General features: G+C 43.4%; 1 protein-coding gene across 1 annotated transcript in view; it reads right to left on the bottom strand.

The window, feature by feature from the left end:
• Positions 1 to 20913, bottom strand: part of ttc28 (tetratricopeptide repeat domain 28) — a 152234-nt gene extending 131321 nt beyond the window's left edge. Inside the window, exons 1-2 of the mRNA XM_030768076.1 lie at positions 20846 to 20913; positions 9832 to 10119 (exon numbers count right to left, since the gene is read on the bottom strand). Coding sequence (XP_030623936.1) covers positions 9832 to 10119; positions 20846 to 20875 — 318 coding nt within the window. The 5' untranslated portion in view covers positions 20876 to 20913. The remainder of the gene's footprint in view (positions 1 to 9831; positions 10120 to 20845) is intronic.
• Positions 20914 to 20992: the final 79 nt, after the last annotated feature.

Below are 20992 nucleotides of genomic sequence, written 5' to 3'. Positions count from 1 at the left end.
AAACCACACACAGCCCTGGCTACAGCTGGGAGCTTCCCTCATCACCACCGTCACCGCCGCCCACACACACACACACACACACACACACACACACACCTCAACCACAGCCTAAAGAGAGACTACGCCAACCCCAGACCGTACAGTATAACGTAACATAACATAACATAACATAACATAACATAACATAACATAACATAACATAACATGACACAATGTGCTATCATGTCACAGGGGAACTGCATTCAGAGATGTCCACTGTTTGTTTATTTATGAGGCGTTGACTAACTCTCTGGGTCTGTCAGTCGCCCGTCGTTCCTACACAAATCGCCCAAAATTCGACGAAACAAACCACGACCGCTACCCCAAAGAATGACTGTTTATCTACGACACGTTCCCGTCATCGCTCTAGCTCGGCGAATGACGAACACAGGCAGAGTTCCACGCGCGGGGGAACCAATAACCAGACAGGAAGAGTCTTTTTATCAGACGCATTTCCTGTTGCCTCGCGGTGGTATCTGAAGCGCATCCTTGTCACCTGTGTGTGAGAATCGGGCGGCAGCTGTGGGGGGAGGTTGAGTTGTGATTTGGGGGGGGGGGGGGGGGGCGGGTTGTTTCGCCTGGCACATTGCTGAGGCGGCAGTGTGAGCGGAATCTCGCCGTGCCAAAGCAGATGTTGGCAACGAGCAGCTGTGCAGCCCCTGCGCTTACGGCAGCCGTTCCGCATTCTCTCGGCAGGACGACGGATGCACCCCCCCCAACCCCACAACCCCCCCACCCCACGCCCACGGAGCACTCCAGTCCTGCAGATAGCCACGCAGCTCATTCATTTCAGCCCAATTAAGCTTGCACCTTTTCAAAGTACTTCCAGTCCCAATTACAGCTGGGTGTAAGGGGAGACTGTTAGCAGGAAGTAAATCTTGCTGATGTGTTGTTTCTCGAAGACGTGTTTCTAACACCCCCAGGCCCGTCGGCTGATGTTCATTTCTCCTGTATCAGCTCTGTCTCGGGACAACAGACAGATCTCGAGATGCCTCTGAAGTAAGACTGGCACAGGAGAATGATCAGTGCAACCTACAAGTAGCATTAGCTAAACATACTCACACACACATACACACACACAAATCCATTGACCAATGTGCTTTATGAAGTTTTCATTTCACACTGTAAGGCCAAATAAATGAATTTTCAAAAATCTGTCTGTATGTGCTTTTCCGCCTTGGTGCTCCAGTGTCTACACCAACGTAGAGCAGCTGACACTTTCCAGACACGGTTATTTTTCCTCACGTGCTTTTAAACGTCAGACTTTTGCCGGGAGAAAATCTAGCTGGAGCCCATCAAAATCACATTTACATAGTCACCTCTCACCTCTGCGGAGGAGAGGTACGATGTAATGGCATATCCGTGTCGAAACACAAAAGACTAGATTGATAGAAACCATTTAGTTGCAAGATAAACCATCAATTTCATGTCTGCATGACAAAGAGACAGATTACATCGTTGACTACTTTGAATCCGAAACGTTCGCGCAAGCCCTGGTTTGTTTCAGAAACGACACTTCCGTCTTTGTGAGCGACACCTTAACCCAAATGACTACAACAGCGCAAAGGAAGAGTCTTTAGCTAGGTTCACACTGCAGGCATAAGTGGCCCAAGTCTAATTTTTATGCTTATATACGACTCAGCTCTATTTTTTCACGACAGTGTAAACAGCACAAATCGCACTGAATCCGATTCTTTTCAATTCTGATTTGGGTCACTTTCATACATGGTCCTAAATCGAATACAGGTCATATTGGAATTCATGTGACTATGTCATCCTAGATCACCATTCATCAAAATTCTGCGCCCACGGGAGTTACTTGGTGAATACAAACATGGAAGACAGCTGTGATGTAAGTAGTCAGTGGAGGGACAGTGTGGTGTTAGACCTCATAAGTATTTGGTGTGACACTTCTGTACAAGCAAAACTTGAGGGGTCGTATCGTAACCGGTCTGTGTTTGAAAACATATCGAAACAATGGCCAGACGGGACCAAAAAAGAACGTAGCATGCAGCGTGTGACATCTTTGTGACTGTTCTTTTGCACGTGCGGGTCAGTTCAGGACCTTGACCAGTTCGCACTGGAATCCGATATTGGCCACATTTAAAAAAAATAATGTGAACAGCCAAACAAAAAAAAAAAGAGATCTGAGCAATTAATCTGAATTGAGCACTAAGGCTTGCAATGTGAACGTAGCCTTTGAGTGGATATGAAGTTTAGCAAGGTAGTGAACAACATCTGTTTGACATGAGGGTACAAGCATATTTGAATTCGGGCCACGTAACTTTTTTTTTTTTTTTTTCGCTAGTTTACACTCCCCAACCCTTCTTAAATGAATTTGTTTCCTGAGCGATACTGGATAATGAGTTTTACCATTGTGTGCGTGTTTTTTTAAATCCAATATGCGCCCGTTGTGACCTTTCGGATTTCACACTATTTACACCACCGTAATGCAAAGACTTGATTTCCCTTCAAAGCAGTCATTGTGTGCCTGTGAAGTGAAACAGAGTAGTGCAAGTAGGAATTACTCGCTTGAACGGTACGTTTTCAGAGCTTACGCGAGGCCGGGATCAGTGTGCTGCGAATATTATGTATGTGTGTGTGTGCGTTTTTAAGGGGCTCAGAGTACGACTGTCGACTGAAATCTGGAGAATAGAAGCGAGACAAATCCTCATGTGACGCAGCCAGCGCTGAGGAGTACCACAGAGCTTCGGTCACATCTCCATGTGACCGGATTCTTTGGTCCTCTTAATGATACTTAGCAAGAAACAAGAGAATCCGGATTAGCCTTCGTAAGGAAGTTTGATCTCCTTCTTTTTTTCATATTTGGCCATTAAATATTTCGAGATAAGTAGAGCTGCTTAGCTGAACATTTCAAAATAGCATAGTGAGAAAGTCAATGGCATTGGGGTGGGCTGTTGAACATTTCGCTCTCATTCGTTTTATCTAACACTTTAACGTCGTGTGCATGATGTATCTCTTGTTTTATGTAAATAGAAAAACTGTGGTTAAAAGGCCTTCGCTTGCTTGCTGGAGTCGGTCTCCGTCTTTGCGTGAGTTTTTATCATTCTCGGTAGTCTTTGTTTATAAGTGAACGGAATAAACAGGTGACATCATGTAATGGCTATTACAAACCCTTTGGTGTATCTCAGGAGACCTGATGCACTGTTTTGATATGATCTCATACACCGCAGTGCACAGTGAACATTTTTTGACTCTCGGCTGTAACGAACACTCGTTCAAGTGATTCAACACAATTCAACATCGCCCTCTGGCGGTCGTCTCCTGATACGAATGACCTTCTTTTCAAACACCGGTTTAAAAAAGCTTTGAATCGGGCTAAAAATATCTCGCCAATAAAACGAGACAAATATGTTACTAAATCCACATTTCTGGCGATATTTTGCACGTTTTGATGAATAGTGTGATGAACGCAGACCGCCGAGCGGACAGAAGTGCATTCAGATGCCAGTGAATTCGCTGGCAGAGAGAGGCACAATGTCAAGATACTGAATGGGATGCCAGGACTTGAAAGAGTCAGCTCCCTGGCAAGGACTTGCATGTTAAATGGGAAGGAGAAGTCGGGATAAACCGCAGAGCCTGTGCTACTTCTGGTCTGAAGGGCAGCATTAACATGAAAAAAAAAACAAAAAAAAACCCTTGAGTGAACACTCACATTAACACAACTGCAGACAAAGCCTCATTATTCAAAAGTGAAGGGTAAAAAGTCCAACAAGAACTTTCTCTGAGTTTCTTTTTTTTTTTTTTTTTCTCCTGCTGTGGAAACAGACCCTGAACTCTCTGTTATGTAAATTACTAGCAAGCAGACCTAGATGCAAGGAGAGAAGTAAAAGTCTGTAAGCAGTAACTACATGAATGGTCATTAGATATATCTAGGTCATTTTGTACGAGATTATTAACAGAACGGGGTCAAATACATATCTGAATGAGTGGAGCTTGGTCACAGTTCTCTTCAGTGCCCCCTCTCCATGTGTCCTTGTTCTCTGTTTATTCAACAGGATAAATGGCAGTTTTGATGAACAACTCTGTGAGGCATTCATGTTGACATTTGTCTGCTATTGCTTCAACCCATTCAGTCCTACAGCATATAGAACTATAGTAACTGTAGCGGAAAAGAACACACAGATCCATGTTTGAGCATTAGGATAGGATCCAGTCAGTCAGATATACTTTATGTGACCCGGGACTGATTAACTTTTGAACTGAAAGTGGCAGGAAACAATGCAAGAGTAAGTTTAAAAGATGCCTCCATTAGCTCTCCAGCTAACAAGGTTTCTTGTTTTATGGTTAATGCCGAAAAGAACATGTTTTTTACTGTGAAGATGAAGATAGGTGAGGCAGTCACAGACTGCTGACATAAACAAAATACTTATTTACTCAGCTATGCAGACTGTTAGGATAGTAGTATTTCATAATTATAGTTCTCCTATATGAAAAGGGAAGATCACCCACGTTGAAATATGAGTCCGCTTTGATAACTTGCCTCCGTGTAATTAAAACTGTCAGTGCAATTTTTCTGACACTCTCTTTCAGTAGACCTTTATTTACCCAAGTGGTTTTGTTGTTTACATTTTCAAAATCCAGTAAATATATCAATGGATAATTTTCAGCGGCTGACCAAGCGCAAAAGAAAAAAAAAAGCTTATGAATCTCTGTGAAAATCCCATATATGCAAGAAATGTGTCTCTTGCTTTTTGGTTTGTTTGTTTTACAGATTTGAAATTTAAGAAGTTATTTACTTGGAAATTCACAGTGGACAAAGCCGATTTTTGATGGAGAAACCATCTGAGAAAAAGCCTGGATGTAGCATGGACGTAAAGGTTTATAATAAGCCCGTACGTGAAAAAAAAAGGGGGTAAACTTCCCCTTCAGGTCACTTGCGCCGAAAAACAACGAGTTTCAGTCCAGTGTAATCTCATTAAGTTTCGCTGAATCTGTAAAGCGTTGGATATGTTGTGCAGGTTTGCCGTTAAGGCGTAAATCCCTGTCTGCCTGTGCGGCTCACTGGGGGGTATAATGCAGCTGTTTTAGAACAACAGAGAACTCAGTGCTGGCAGAGGAAGAGGAAGACGAAGAGGAAGGCATCCACTAACCCCAATGCTTCATGGGAAATCGGGCCTTTCAGACTGCTGATTTGGCACACAGTGCAGTAGGAGTGGTTGATATCCACTTTGGAGAGATGAGAGCGACGGAGGATCTTCTCCACGGACTCAAAAGTCCTGAAGCTAAAGCTACACCAGCACGCTGCCTCTCTGCTGGGATGTCTAGATTACACTTAGAGAAGTACTCGTGCAAACCTTGTCTGGTTTGTTCATTTTAAAATGGAATTTCCTTCATGTAAGAGCCAAAAGTTTTGTTCACATATCTACAAAGCACCATCTTTTGCTTGCAGCAAATATTTAAAACTACAAAAGGATATTGAGGACAACAAAAGAAACATAAAGAACACAGAAAACAACACCACGTGACTTCTTCAGCTAGTTCCATACCACAGATGGACGACCGGAATCTCCATTACAAACTGAGAGCCTATCAAACAAACAAACAAACAAACAAACAAACAAACAAACAAACTGGAGCGCCGTCCCCGGTCCTCTGCCAGTGAATCCTTATCTAAAACACACTGAGTCGCGACGGCAGCTAGTTTTCATGGCGAAGGTTCCTGTAACTCGTGTTTTAACAGTATAGCGTGTGCTCGCAGCGCCGTCGTGCGCTTTGATCAGTGCCAAAGCCGTGATTGGAGTGGACAGAAAAGGCAGTTTGGAATTAGAGATAAGTGTTTGAAGAGCGACACCGCATTCACTGCACTTGATGGAAGAGAGGAGCTCTTTGAAGTTACGGCTGTAGCCTTCAAAAGAACAGGGAAGTGCCAGAAGCTTCTAGAATAACATCTTTATGTACCTGTGTTTTTTATTAGCCGGCCCCACGTTAGCTGTAGCTACGAGAATGGGTGACACAGCTACCGCAAAGACTCCTCACACAACTCCCTCTGCAAAGACTCCTCACACAACTCCCTCTGCAAAGACTCCTCACACAACTCCCTCTGCAAAGTCATTCAGAGGTGGTGGTGGGGGGGGGGGAGAAGAAGAAGAAGAGGAAGAAGAAGAAGAAAAAGAAGAAGGAAACAGACGTCCACTCAAAGAAAAGCAATGCCTCCCTCTCGAAAACTTGATCTGAATGACAAAGAAACAAAGGGCTCTTGTATCTGGTGGAAACTGGCATCAAAAGGATAAGAAGGAAACATAAAAAAGAAAAGAAAAAAGAAAACAAAACCCCCCCAAAAAAAAGGCAAGTTCTCTTCCAGACGGCTGCAAACGACCAGGACCCATTATTTTTCTGTTTTTTTTTGTTTTTTGTTGTTTTTTTTTAACCGGGCTTTTGTGCTGTCGACGTTTGTTTGCTCGTCGCTGCCCAGTGCAACACCCAAACCCTAACGTTTCCCCCCCCGCCCCCCCCACTCCGCTCAAACGCTTCTGTTGTGCCAACACCGGGGGGAGCCGCAGAGGACAAAACCGGACGGGTGAAAATGACCGGTGCAGCGAAGAGTGAACCCAAGCAGAAGTAAATGGCCTTCTCAAAGTCTCCACAGTTACTGAGACTTAATTAGAGCTGCCCTGGGCCACTGACCCCACAGTAATGAAGCGGCATGCACAGCATTATGACACCACGCTGCGTGTCCTGTCACTGCGTCCTCACCCTAAGGCACTTAAAGCGAGTACACGCTCATACACACACACCACCTATACCCAACACACAAAACTAAGAAGGCTAGCAGCACTGTGGCGTGTATTCTCAGTCAGGCTGAAATATGTTCTATTCTCTCTCATACACTCTGACAGATGTACATATGTAGATACACTGCTGCTTTGTCCCGTGTCTGTACAGTGGTTCTCTGTGCTCGCTCTGTGTTAAGCTCTGGTCTCCTCCGCAGCCAGAGACACAGAAAACGTTAATGAGAAGGCAAGTCTGCTCGATCATTTGGTCTCTCTCACATTTATCATTGGCTGAACCCCTCTAACAAAGGGGCGGAGCAAACAGCAGGCGTGACGGACAGATAACGGTCAAAACAACGCAGTCTGAGGTGAAACAAGGAAAGCTTGTCTAACTCAATCCATGACACGCTTTACTTGTTCTGTAGTTTTCCCCTGATCGAAAGAAACGCAAAAATAAGTTCAACGTTACCTAAAGCCAGACTGAAGCATCATAACAACAGCAGATTCGTACGACACAGCTCTTAAACTTTACTGCATTGTCTTAATATGACTGAATTACTGCAAACAATGAAAAGTCAGTATCTTGTTTGAGACTTTGAAAGTGTATGTGCAATTTGGAGAAGCAAAAAAAAAAAAAATAAAAAAAATAAGACACAGCAAACGTTGAGCCAGTAAAATCACAGGAATGTTTGCTGCTCTTATTGTCCTCAGAAAAAAAAAAAAAAAAAAAAAAAAAGAAAAAGAAACAGAAAAAGCCAAGCTCGCCGCTCGTCCCGTCCAGGATTTCCACAACAAAATAGCAGCACTACCCCACACCCAAAGCTTCCTTCTATTCTCCTCGGCTCTGCTCTAAAAGGAAACAGAGCTTGGCTGCCTCACAAAGTTAGCCCGATACTGGGAAAGGCAGCCCGTCGGTTCCCACAAAACTTCCCTCTTTGCTCTCTCTGTGTGTGTGTGTGTGTGTGTGTGTGTTTCAGACCCCTAGGCAACTAGTTTACCCCACTTATGCCACTGTTCACCTAATGGATCACCCAGAGGGGAGAGGTTTTCTTTTTCTTTTCTTAGCCGACTCTAATGGAAGGAGGTTCTTGAGAAGAAAGTTTTTTTTGTTTCGTTTCGTTTTGTTTTGTTGGGGGTTTTTTTTTCTTCGCACATGATGGCTCCCTGGAACGGGACCAAGAGCCTTTCGCATTCTTTTCCGACTTGCTTGTCCCTTTTTCTCCGCTGCCTTTTTTTGTGCCTCTATACAGCAAATTAAGATTTAGAAAACAGGCGAGCGGCAGCGCGGGCGCAAGCCTTTTTCTATGGTATGTACTCTGCCACATGTGCACTGAGCCAGGGAGGAGAGGACCATGTGGTCTGAGAGAGAGAGAGAGAGTGAGAGAGAGAGAGAGAGAGAGGGAGAGAGGGAGAGAGAGCGAGCGAACCAGCGGACGACATATCAGCTCAAGAGTGCAACTCTCAGAGGACTGAGGCTTTCATGGCTTATGAATACAGAGGAACAAAATAACACTGGAGAGGGTAGACCACATTCCAGCCTGCATGTGTGTGAAGTGTACTGTATCAGAATTATCAGTCGGACAAGTGTGTGTCCAAAACAAAAAAGAGAGTGCGTGTGTGTGAGTAAGTAAGTCAGTGAATAAGTACACACACCCACAGACAAACACACTCACCACACACACACACACACACACACACAAACACACTCACCACTCACACTCACACACACACACACACACACACACACACAGCTGCATGTGAATTGATGGGGGGCGGGGGGGGATTCATCTGCATTTTTTCAATGATTCCAAGTGTTTTTTTTGTTCATTTAAGAGCTGCCTTTTGACACTGACCCCATTCACTCAGTGCAGTCTGACATCCAAAGCCTCATGGCGAACTCACTCTCTCTCTCTCTCTCTCTCTCTCTTTCTCTGTGTTTGTGAAAGGCAGACAATCTCCTGCCGTCAGCTGGCGTTTGACTTCATTTGTCACACGCAGGTTTCCGATGATGAGCAGCACCTCTGCTGCTGTGCTTAGAGGTGAATGTAAATGCAGAAATGTGTCTAACAGACAGACACACACACACACACACACACACACAGATACTAAACCTTCCACTCTCTGCTACCACATCCCGCTGCCAGGCAACTACCTGGCAGTGTGTCTGTCTCTCTGATGAGGAGCGGGCTAATGATGCGTGGTTGAGTGAATGCCCAAGACCTTGTAGTGTATACAGATTTAGAAGCAGATTAGGAAACATATGCTGGCATGAATTATAATCTTGTTGGTGATTCAGTGCATTCAGTGATGGAAAGTGATGGAAATAGGGAATATTCAAATTATTCAAAATGAATAAGCCATCAGAGTTAACATGATGAATACATTACAGATAGCTTTCCTGCATTGCGAGCATCTTGTACATTGATATATATTCAGATATATATATACATACATATATATATATATATTCAGATATATATTCAACACAAGTCAGATCAGAAGTATTACAGTCTCTCTTACTGCTTTATACCTGCCATGTTTTGTAGCTCTGTGACTAATGTTTTAGGCTCCCCATTCAGTTTTAGTTAGAAAAACAAATAGAAGAAGAAGAAGAAGAAGAAGAAGAAGGACAGAAATAAATACCGTGGGGTTCCAAGAGCTTCGCTTGAACCCTTAACCCTCTGTTTACTAGTGCGTTATAGTGAAAAAAAACATTTAGCAGGTTCAAACCATAAAGACAATAAAATCTGGCTCACTGATCAAATGTTACAAACCGTGGGAATGTTACACGTTGTGGGGAGCATGTAACACACTGATCAAATGTTACACGCTGTGGAAAGCATGTAACACACTGATCAAATGTTACACGCTGTGGAAAGCATGTAACACACTGATCAAATGTTACATACTGTGGGAGACATGTAACACACTGATCAAATGTTACATACTGTGGGAGACATGTAACACTCTGATCGAATGTTACACGTTGTGGGAAGCCAGTGGAGGTATGATTTTTTTCCCTCTGCACTGCTGTGTCGCCCTCTGCCCTCCCTCTTACCTTGGGCCACTTAGGGTTAAGCAGACGAGCCTTCACGGCATCATCCAGGGCGGTCTGGTACTGGCCCAGTTTGAGGTGGGCAGCTGAGCGGTTGCTGTAGAGGATGCAGTTCTGGGGGTCGGCGCGCAGGGCCTCCCCGTACAGCTTCACGGCCATCTGGAAGTCTCCGTGCTGGCACGCCTCGTTGCTCCGTCGCACTTTGTCCATGAACTCCGCCTTGCTGAGGCCTGGACCCTCCGTTGCCACGTGAACCGCTCTCCCAAGCGCCCGTGGGCCGAAGATCGAAAACTGCCCGGAGAGAGAGGGTGGAACGCGCAGCCATTAGGGGATTGTTAGATGTTTGTTTGAGTTTAGGTCAGAAGTTTTATTAGAATCTTAAGCAACGGTTACAGTCAAATATTAAGAGCGCGTATAATTTTAGAATATAATGTAATGATAATATTATTATTATGTAATATTGTATTATTATGTTATATTATAACATAATGTAATTATATAATAATAATATGATACAATAAACATCATAAGGATTAAAATGTGTTTTTAGGAATTTCTCCTATTCATTTACATGAGAATATGAGGACTAAAATGAGAGTATATGTAATGAGAGTCATAAGGAATTAAATCATTGATAACGTACACATTATCATATACACTGATATTTTACACATTAATGATTTCAAGCAAAGCTGGTTTTAAATGACAAACCGAGTTTTCTTCAATCAAACCTTGAATAGTTAATGTAACTCTGCATCAAAGATGACAATCTGAGACCACAACATTAGTAAATTTGTAAATCTGTCTTTTTCCAGATGAGAAATGACCACAGCTACAAGGAATAATACTTCATAGCAGGGCAACACGATCAAAAGAAAAAAGAAAAAAAAAACCCGTCAGGCTAACATTGCGGGAGTACAGTAACGCTGTAAGCTATACTCTATGTTTTGGCTAGCAATGCTTTTCCACAGGGAGGAACTCAGCAGTGACAGCTGCTGACTTAAGAGTATGCAGGAAATTTATGGGCAGCCACCTCACAGCTACACATCTGGAACATCCCCAAGAGTATGGTAGTACAGAGAGAGAGAGAGAGAGAGAGAGAGAGAGAGATGGCAGCAGAGAGAGAGAGAGAGGGAGACAGAAAGAGAGAGAGAGAGAGAGAGAGAGAGAGAAAGAGAGAGAGAGAGAGAGAGAGAGAGAGAGAGAGAGACGGCAGCAGAGAGAGAGAGAGAGAGAGAGAGAGAGAGAGAGAGAGATGGCAGCAGAGAGAGAGAGAGAGACAGAGAGAGAGAGAGAGAGAGACGGCAGCAGAGAGAGAGAGATGGGAGGAGAAAGAAGCCCTCCACCACGCCCTCCACCGCTTGCTTGTATATTCCTCCAGACGGCCCACTCCCCTCCACTCCAGTCTCTCTTCTAAAGGCACTCTGGGACAGAGCAGCAGGGTAATTACTTCCAGAGAGGGAAAGAGGAAGGGCACAGGAGGACTGGAGCATTACTCTGAGCAAGAGCGAGCGAGAGAGAGAGAGAGAGAGAGAGAGAGAGAGAGAGAGAGAGGGAGGGAGGGAGAGAGAGAGAGAGAGAGAGAGAGAGAGGGGGAGAGAGAGGAAGAGGGAGAGAGAGAGATAGAGGGAGGGAGGGGGAAAAAAGAAAGACAAGGCTGAGTGAGAGATATCGTGAGTGAAGGAGAAGGGGAGAAGATGGGCAGTGAAGAGCTAAAGTTAGAGGAGAGACAGAGAGACAGAGAGAGAGAGAGAGAGAGAGAGAGAGAGAGAGAGAGAGAGAGAGAGAGAGAGAGTGAAGCCAGTGAAAAAAGACGACCAACGTGCAGAGAGAGAGGAAGAAACAGAGGACGTAAAAAAAAATGAAGCGAAAATCTTGACTTGGAAGAAAAAGGAGAGAGAGAGAGAGAGAGAGAGAGAGAGAATAAGTAAAATGTTGATGTAAACGAAGAAAACTACATGGCAGAAAAACTGAGAGTGAAATTGTAGGACAGCTGAAAGACAGAAAAGAACAGAAGAGAGAGGAGAGGAGAAAATGAGTGACCTCAAACTCCTGAAAACACTAAAAATGGACCAAAGGCTTTTTTTTTTCTTTTTCTTTTCTTTAAACTGCATGATGGAGCTCTTCAGGGACATCAATTAGTTGGGACGGTTCTCTGTTCATTTTTCTTTTCTTTTCTATTTTAATTTTTTGAACATTTTGGATTATAATCAATTCAAGGATTCAGTTGAAGGCTTAACAAAGTGACCTTCTCATGGCCCACACTCCAACACCTCCCTAGCAGGAAAATAAAATGCACTCAGATTTTCAGTCACAAAGAGTTAATAATACACAAGACATGAAGTAACAGAAAGAGAATGAAAAGGACACAAATATTAATGACTGTCTTGCTGTCAGCATGGATTCAAAACAGCATACAGTTAGCAAGCAAAAACCCTCATATTTTATACAAACCTACAAGTTCATGTTTGAGTCTGTTAGATTTTAATAAATAAACAGGAAGACAAGAGCAGACGGCTTATAAATCGGTAAAAGATACATTTCCCTAATACATGAGAAACAGTTGTTTGGATACATAATAAACAGAAGTCCATCATTTTCACGTGCTGCGCTCTTCGAGAAATAGCCCAGTGGATGTAAACTGAGGATACAGCACTGGGGACAAAGGAGAGAAAAGGTTTGATTTGGGGAATGAATCTTGTCACGTCTTTCCATAACGTCTGCAATTCATCACATTTTCGTAAACAATGGGAGAGAGTGGGTTTTTTTTTTTTTTTTGTATACAGATGTCTGGAATGTTTGGAACACATTTATTTAGTTTCTCTGGAGTAGGGCTGTCACTATATAATCGTATCATAACGATTTAAACCCAACGTTAACTGACAGACAGCGAGGGTCTACGCATGTATCCTTCAGTAGCAGCTGGTGGTTGTAAAAGTAGAGGAGGAAAGAGGGAGCACTTGGTGAAGTTTGGTGGTGGTGTTGGTGGTGGTGTTGGTGTTGGTGAGGGCATATGCAGGCATGTAAAACCCAGACATGTTTAAAGCAGCAGTAAGCCGTGTAGGGTCTAAAGCTAATGAGATAACGACCTAAAAGACAAGCAGAAAAAAATCATCAGCAGCACAGTGAGCACTGATAAATATCTCTATTACGACGCGCTTTTGCATTTTGCCGCGCAGTTTGCAACCGCGCACGCCCTCATCCACAGCTCAATCGACCGGCAACCTGCCCAGCAATTTTAATCTGACCGCAGCACCAACGAGGTCTTCACATTTATCGTGGCGTTTTGTTGGTTTTAGTTGCCCTATCCGAATTTTGGATATCACTAAATCCCTGAGCAGACCATGTTTGCAATTTCCCCATTACCAGGCAAGGCCAGCAATACAGCCGGGTGTTCTTTAGGCTGTCAGTGAGCCATGAGTATTTCTCATACCACATGGTGTTGAACACGCTGACCTTATCATTTCGTTTGGTAATCTAGATTTTTGGAACTGGTCTCCCTGTTGCTTTGACCCTAACCTTCTCACTGTAGTCCAACAAGTGAAATGGTGTATTTAATAAAACATGGACAGCGTCATCTGTTTCCACTGTGGCTTTCTTAGCAATCAACAAAGCTAGCTTTTAACAGAAAAAAACTTCTCGACTAAACACGACAATTCTTATCCTTGCTGTATGACTAATGACACAAGACAAGATTCTCGCATGATTATAACTGATAACCCGATCCCTCAAAACTCTGACCGGGTATTCACCAGCGCAGTCAGCTCCGGTGATTGGTTTACTGACGTTAGGTGCTTAATCTAGAACCTCTGGCTAGACCCGCCCAAAGGCAAAGTGTTAAAATAGTAATATTATCAGTATTTTAACCAGTTAGTCTGGTAAATTTACATGCATTTATTTTTGTCTTTGAAGTTTATTTTTCTCCGAAATTTTAGGGAGGATGGTCCTCCCTTTTCCTCAATGGACGAGCCTCCTCTGGTATCACTCCACTGACAATCTAACATCTCTGCTGCTCGCTTCCAATCAATTAAGCCCTCAAAGTCAGTTAAAAAACTGTTATTAAATTTGGTGAATACAATCAGCTCTAATGCGCTTAAACATGGACAAAGCCACAAACGATTCTGCACAGTGACCAGGCAACTGCAGATCTTTGAAGACATGGTATTTTGAAGATAACACATTTTCTCCCAGGCTCTTGAAATGACTTGTAATGTTGCATTTATTTGTATTTATTTCATTTCTGGTCTCACTTCTGCTTTTTTTTCATGACAGTGCACCAAAATTCTTATATATATATATATATAAGAATAAAGCTTACATTACACCATACAGAGTAAAAACTACCTCTGACTGGATTACGAGCATTCTTTTTCAGCTTCATGAATAAATCAGAACATAATACATGAATACATGTGTCCAGCCCTGGCAATTTGTTGGCCAGCATTTCATTGATATTTCAGTGATATCTTGTGGATCTCTCAGCTGGCAAAACCTATTATACCCTGACAGTTGAGCTAACCGTGTTGACATTTATTTGGTATTCAGTGAAACAGATAGATATTTACTCAGATGTGTCCGAACTCTGGATATCTCACTCAGGCGGTGTCATATGTTATTCCATGCAGTGGGATTATGGGACATATTTTGACAAAAAAAAAAAAGAATGAAAAGAGACAACAACAACCAAATGTGGAAAAGTAATAAACTGTACATGTAGTCCATGTGTGTGTGTGTGTGTGTGTGTGTACTCTGAGGTAACTGCCAAAAATAAATGAAACACTGGGGAGAAGAAGCACTACAAACTGTACTGTATTTCCACTTGCATGAAACGTGCCTCCTGATGAACTGTGGGTAGGGTGATGTTGGCACTGAAGCATTGTGGGTAAAGGGGTGTTGGCACAGAGGCATTATGGGTAGGGTGATGTTGGCACTGAAGCATTGTGGGTAAAGGGGTGTTGGCACTGAGGCATTATGGGTAGGGTGATGTTGGCACTGAAGCATTGTGGATAAAGGGGTGTTGGCACTGAGGCATTATGGGTAGGGTGTGTTGGCACCGAGTCATTGTGGGTAAGGGGATGCCAGCACTCAGGGACTATGGGTAGGGTGATGTTGGCATCGAGTCATTGTGGGTAAGGGGATGTCGGCCATGAGGGACTATGGGTAGGGTGATGTTGGCACCGAGGCACTGTGGGTAAGGGGATGTCGGCCATGAGGGACTATGGGTAGGGTGATGTTGGTTCAGGCATTGTGGGTAGGTCATCATAATATGGGATCAACCCCCAGATCGAATGCTGCTCAACTGTCCAGCCCGTGCACTGGCCTCAAAACACAAGGCAAAAACAGACAAGCAATTCTGAGTCATGTGACTGCATCTATCAGTCTTCACACATAGGGGTTCTATGGTTGCTGCACATAAACCCCTCAACGTGCCTAAAAATGCAGGTTTGTGCATAAAGCGCTGTGAAGAACGCAAGAAGTGGTCTATTGAGCCGTCAGAAAAACTCATCAGGTCGGATGAGTGCTCCTTCACTTTGTTCTCAACAACCAGAGTGCATCAGCGGTGCAGGACTGGGCAGAGGCCTACAGGGCTGAGTGCTTCTTTCCCACGGTGGAGGGTTTTTTGGAAGCTCAGTGGTGGCGTGGAGTGCATTTTCCTGGCATGATTTTGGAACATTTGTGAACAGAGGGAAGGGTAAACGCCAATAAATGCACAGCCACGCTGCGCGATCACCCTCACTGTGTGAGTTAGCATTTCTATCCTGATGGGAGTTCTGTTTTTAAGGATAACAATGCCACCGTGCATGGGGGAAGAGTGGTCCGCGAACAGTTTGGTGGAAATGAAAATGATGTAAACCATATGCCATGGCGATCACAGTCACCTGATCTCAAGCCAACAGAACGCTTACGGGAGTTTCTGACGCAGCGTTTTTCCACCGCCATCAACAAAAAAACACCGAAAAGATTGAATTTCTCATGGAAGAATAGCATCTCATCACTCCAACTGAATTCCAGTAAGTTGTAAAATTGATGCCAAGCTGTACTGAAGCTGTTGTGGGGGTGTGTGGTGGCCCAACGTGCGATCCAGCCCCAATTTATGTTGCTGTTTTGCTTGTTTTGACAGCTACCTCCAGAAACACAGAGCTAACAGAAGTGGAGCAGAATAAGGCAGAGATAACGGCCCTGGGTGTATTTACGTTGGCCATTCACTGAGTGGGGAAAGAGCAGAGAGAGCAGAAGGGAAAGATAATAAGAGCTTCGGTGTAAGCAGGCTAATTCTGAACAGACAAATTTGGGAGCACCGTTTCAGGGCGGGAAGCTTGGAACCGTACCAAGCCGAGCCAACTGAGAACAAAATTTCAGACTACATACATACCAACGTGAATGCACGTTGCACATCTTCTCACATATACAAACACAAAGTACACACACACCCCAACCACAAAACCACACACTAACAGGCACACCACACATATAGACACACCAAGCTCCATCAAACACAAGGTGGCACTAAACTAGGATACTGCATTTGACCCACAAGAGGTTTTTCTTAGAAGCCACTTTATTCCACAAAAACTGACACTGCACCTTAGCCAGCAACAATCCTTTTTATTTCTATAAGCACAATTAACAAACAATGTATTTTTTAGTTTCGTGTCCAATCTGGATGATGTCAGCCAGCGTCTGTCTGTCTGTCTCTCCCTTTGCAAACTGACTTCCTCCATCCACCCAGTTACACATCTTATTTATCTACAATGGTGGTCACCTCCATAGGTTTCTTAATGTTCACTTCTAATGTTCAGGAAAGCCAAGTCTACACTCTAAACTCATCAAACCCTTCAAATCAGAATAGAGACAGAAAACCAACATACTCTTGAGTGTTACGCTCAAGAAAAAGTTATCAGCATTAAAAAAAAAAAGATTCATGAAGGTCAAGAAAGGGTTGGTTATCTTCTCTCACTTTAAAAACTTCTATGACAATTTACAGAGTTGCCCATCTGTTCAACAAAGCAACAATAGCACAAAGAATCTGATGTAAAAGACTTGTTCCAACATTGAGCTCGTGGTGTTTCTGGCTAAAAATGCTAATGTTAGCATCTTCAACCCCAGCAATCACCCGCCAGAGGAAATAATCAAATATCTAGTGATAGAGTTACATTAAGCAAAACATTTGTGATTTTTTCTTTCAGACTTGCTTTATGGTGCAAGTCTAGCCCAAATGGAATGAATTTCAAGAGATAACTGTTTGGCTTACACCCTCTTCCCATAAATTTAGCACGTAGCTCCATCTGGAGCTATAGCTACTTTTGATGCAACACCTGTGTCACTGGAAAAAGATGACTTATCTAAATAGCTAGTGTATCATTCAATCCGCTAATGCCACCTTTTCTTTTCTGACCAGTTGGTACAGAAATCCATTTATCTACATAAGTTGTGAGGTAAACGTCAGGCATCATCTGAAAACAAACAAACAAACAAACATAAAAACAACAACAGAGCATAAAGACAGGTACGTAAGCTGAAAAAAAAACAAGAATTCCATTAAAGTCAGTGGAGAAAAGTGTGATAAATCTCTCATGGTGTTTTGTTTCGGTGATGGCTTAAGTATCAGTATTAGCAGAATCAGGGGTGCTAATTCCAGAGGGTTTAAGCGCAATAACAAACACGCTAGGTGTTCGGTTAGAACAGTTTTAGGAAACGCTGATCAAAGCTATCTACAGTAGGTGCAACACGGGGTCAGCCAGAGGAGACATTTCCCAACTTTGGTCCTGAGCACACACAGGACTCCTGTGTTTGGCTCAAGCTGGAATACTTTCACGCGCAGTCAACGAACACATAACACATGTCACTTGAAAAATAATCAAAAATCTATCGTCTAGGAGACAGTGCGCTGGGAAATATTAAGGGGATAGGTGTTTGTTATTAGCTTATCGTGGCGACAATAACGAACAACAGTCTCGGCCGATTAGCTTTATATGTTCAACGGGACGCCTTGTTTTGCTTCAGCGCGTTTCAGTTTGCTTGACTGCACATACATTTACTCTCCTACATTCAGCTCCCGCGCCGATCCTTGCCACCCTGCTGACTTCAAAAAGCTAACTAAAAGAACTAATTCAAACACCAGAGCTTTTTCCAATAATACTCAGAGCCCTCCACTCATAAAGCAGGCATTTTCAACCTGTTTCTTCAGGCGCGTGGTCCAACACCATAAAAGTAAAATGCCTGCACACACGCACACTGTGCTGATACGCACACGCACGCATAAGAAAACGTTTGCACACCCCAAAAGCACTTAGAAATGTTTCTTTTCCCAGATATATCTCTAACCACCACACACACACACATCCCCAGCCTCTGTCCTAGGTATCCCTCTCTAAGCCTGCTACTTCCTGACGCCCTACCCCCCACTTCCCCCCCCCCCCCCCTTTTTCTCAGGTCAGGGAGCTGAATAGCATTCCTGGGAAAATGAAAACAAGGCATCTCTCTCCCTCGGCAGACGGCACAAGGCACCGGAGACACAACAGAACACTGGATGCCCCACCAGCTTCTCCACCAACTCCATCTCTGTCTCCCATTGGTGTGGGCCACGGGGGCCATAGCTTTGGCCTTTCACACCCCCATCAGTCAGTCTTGTACAGGCGCGGTCGTCAGCTCGCGCGGAGACTGCGGTGCTAAAGTACCTCTCTCATGAGAAGGGACATAAGAAATACAGTTACACCGGTGATGGCAACTCTGAGGCGGCCAGGCGGAGACCTCCAGCCCTCACCTCAGACTTTCTCTTTTACTGTTATCGTTAGGGCAGGCGCCCGTGGGACGGGCAGCTTTAAATATCCACTTTATCATGCTCTCCCTACAAAAAAAAAAACCAAACAATGAGATTTTACACAGGTTTCACCAGGTAAACCCCTTTTTCATTAACCCTTCCTCTTTCCACACCACAGCAGAACGTCTGGCGGGCCCTCCCCTCTTTGCTGTGTAAGTCTCTCTGTGACCCAACGCTCATGACATCCAACTCCAGTCAAGTTGCAGTCTATCAGTTAAAATGATCTTTAGTCCGCCTTCACGGCTGAGTCATGGTTATACCAATTGTAAACCTTATGTACAGCTTGTCATCCTATATCTGTGCATCCTTTGGTTTCACTCTTTATGAAGTCTGTGAATAAAACATGAGTCCTCGGGTAATGCTTCACACTGCAAAAAACTTTCAAATAACAATTCATTTTCTACTAAAACATTTTCCGGTGCTGTGCCCAGGACTGCAGTCAGGTTCACCTTCCCCCTTAATCATACAAGGCATGCACCATTCTTCCAGATTCTTCACAAATAACTAATTTTTGTTTTTTTTTTCAGTGGGATTCCAACACTGTAAAACTGCTTTCTGAAGGAAATTCAACAAACCTTTCAATCTTTCGTCACAACCAAGAGGCAAACACATTATTACAACTATGTTTTGCAAATGCACCATCAGGTCAGGGTGATTCTTCGAAATATAAAAGTATCGGCAATTTCAGTCACCCTCATGACTGCAACACTACCCCAGTTCATTTTTCAAACGGCGAAAACCCACATCTCTTCATTTTCCCTCTCTTCTCTTCTTCTCTTCTTCTCTCTGCTCTTCTCCAATGTTTCATACAAACCTCTTTGACTTCCTGGAGCCTCCACATGCATGACGATTGCTACATTTGCCCAATTTTAGGGTCACATGACTCATTTTTGCCAGAGACACGTGATGGCTGTGTCTGCCTCTTGGCTGGGACCACCCCTGGCAATTTGTTCATCTTGATAGGAATATGGTCTCAGTATGAATGCATACAGGGAATACAGCTAACTTGTTTCTGACTCTCAACAATAACTAATCACAGATGACAGTGAAGGTGTGCAATCATTCCTCTGTTGGAATGCACTCACCATTCTCTCAGACGTGTAGTCTAAATGTTGCACCCTATACTGGTAATAATTTCAGCATCTGCGCCTATCAACTTATCATCTATATTTGTAAAGCATATTTGTAATGCACAGGGAAAATGATGATACACAAAAACAATCTCAGGTCAAAGAATAAATACATCTACCTGTCCGAGGATTGTCTGACATCATAATGTCTGAGGTTATATTACCAATGAAATATAATGTACTAACATTCCAGGATGTGACCACAAGGCTGTCCGAGTGACACCGGATAAATTAGTCTGAACTGTCTGCCCTTTGTTAACGGGTGAATTCATGTGTCCCGAATACAACACGATTCAGTTCCAACAACTGAGTGAATGTTAGAACAAACAGAATGTCAAACTATTAGGTCAAAAGGGTTTATTTGTATCTGTTGTACGGCTACAATGGTAAAGTTTGTATGTAAAGATAACGGAATAATCACGTTATTACTGTGTACTCATGATAATTCTTATAACCAATGAATATCACAAACATTTTGCTTTTTCAGAAACGTTGCGCACTGTTCTTTCAAATCTTCCTAAGGGCACAGAACCAGAGCTTTGCACAATAGCAACCACTACAGCGTCCACAGTTCAGGCATCTGTCACAGCGTTTCTCCTTATCAAGGAGCAGCGTAATAAAGGGTTAAAACTTCGAAAATTCTGAGGCCTCGTCTCACTCAAGTCTCAACTCTTCCGTTTCACTGATAATTCACCCATTTACTTACTTGAAAACCAAAGACACCTGAATGCACGCGACCCTATTGATGGAATCTGTGAATTTAGCGTGTCTGTAGTTTGCAAGTTGAACATTTAGAAATGTTGCTGATTGGAATGCTGAGCAACAACCAGCTTTGCTACTGTTCAGGGTTTTTTTTTTTTTTCCTCCAAAAGGAGTCGTATGCTAAATGTGCAAGTTTCAAGTACTAAGCTACCTAGCAGAATATTATAACGGACCTCTCTATGCATAGGAATGCAATTGCAGTCTGACGTTTTCTAACACTGCATATAAACAGGATATAGTGGCACAGTCTGCATCAGTAGTCACACCACACGACATAGACTCATATTTCACAGTGTCCGTTTACCTTTTCCCGTCTTGTTCCTTGTTTCTCCATCCCGTCCTACTTTGATGTCAAACAACAACAGCTTGAAACCTTCATCCTATGATAGGTTACCCTCCAAACAGATGAGAAAAACGGGCCGTTTGGCCGACCAAACAACGCAAAACTCTA

Source organism: Chanos chanos, chromosome 3 (genome assembly GCF_902362185.1).
Source record: "Chanos chanos chromosome 3, fChaCha1.1, whole genome shotgun sequence".
In the NCBI taxonomy this organism is placed as follows: Eukaryota; Metazoa; Chordata; class Actinopteri; order Gonorynchiformes; family Chanidae; genus Chanos; species Chanos chanos.
This window is presented reverse-complemented; position numbering and strand designations above follow the sequence as displayed.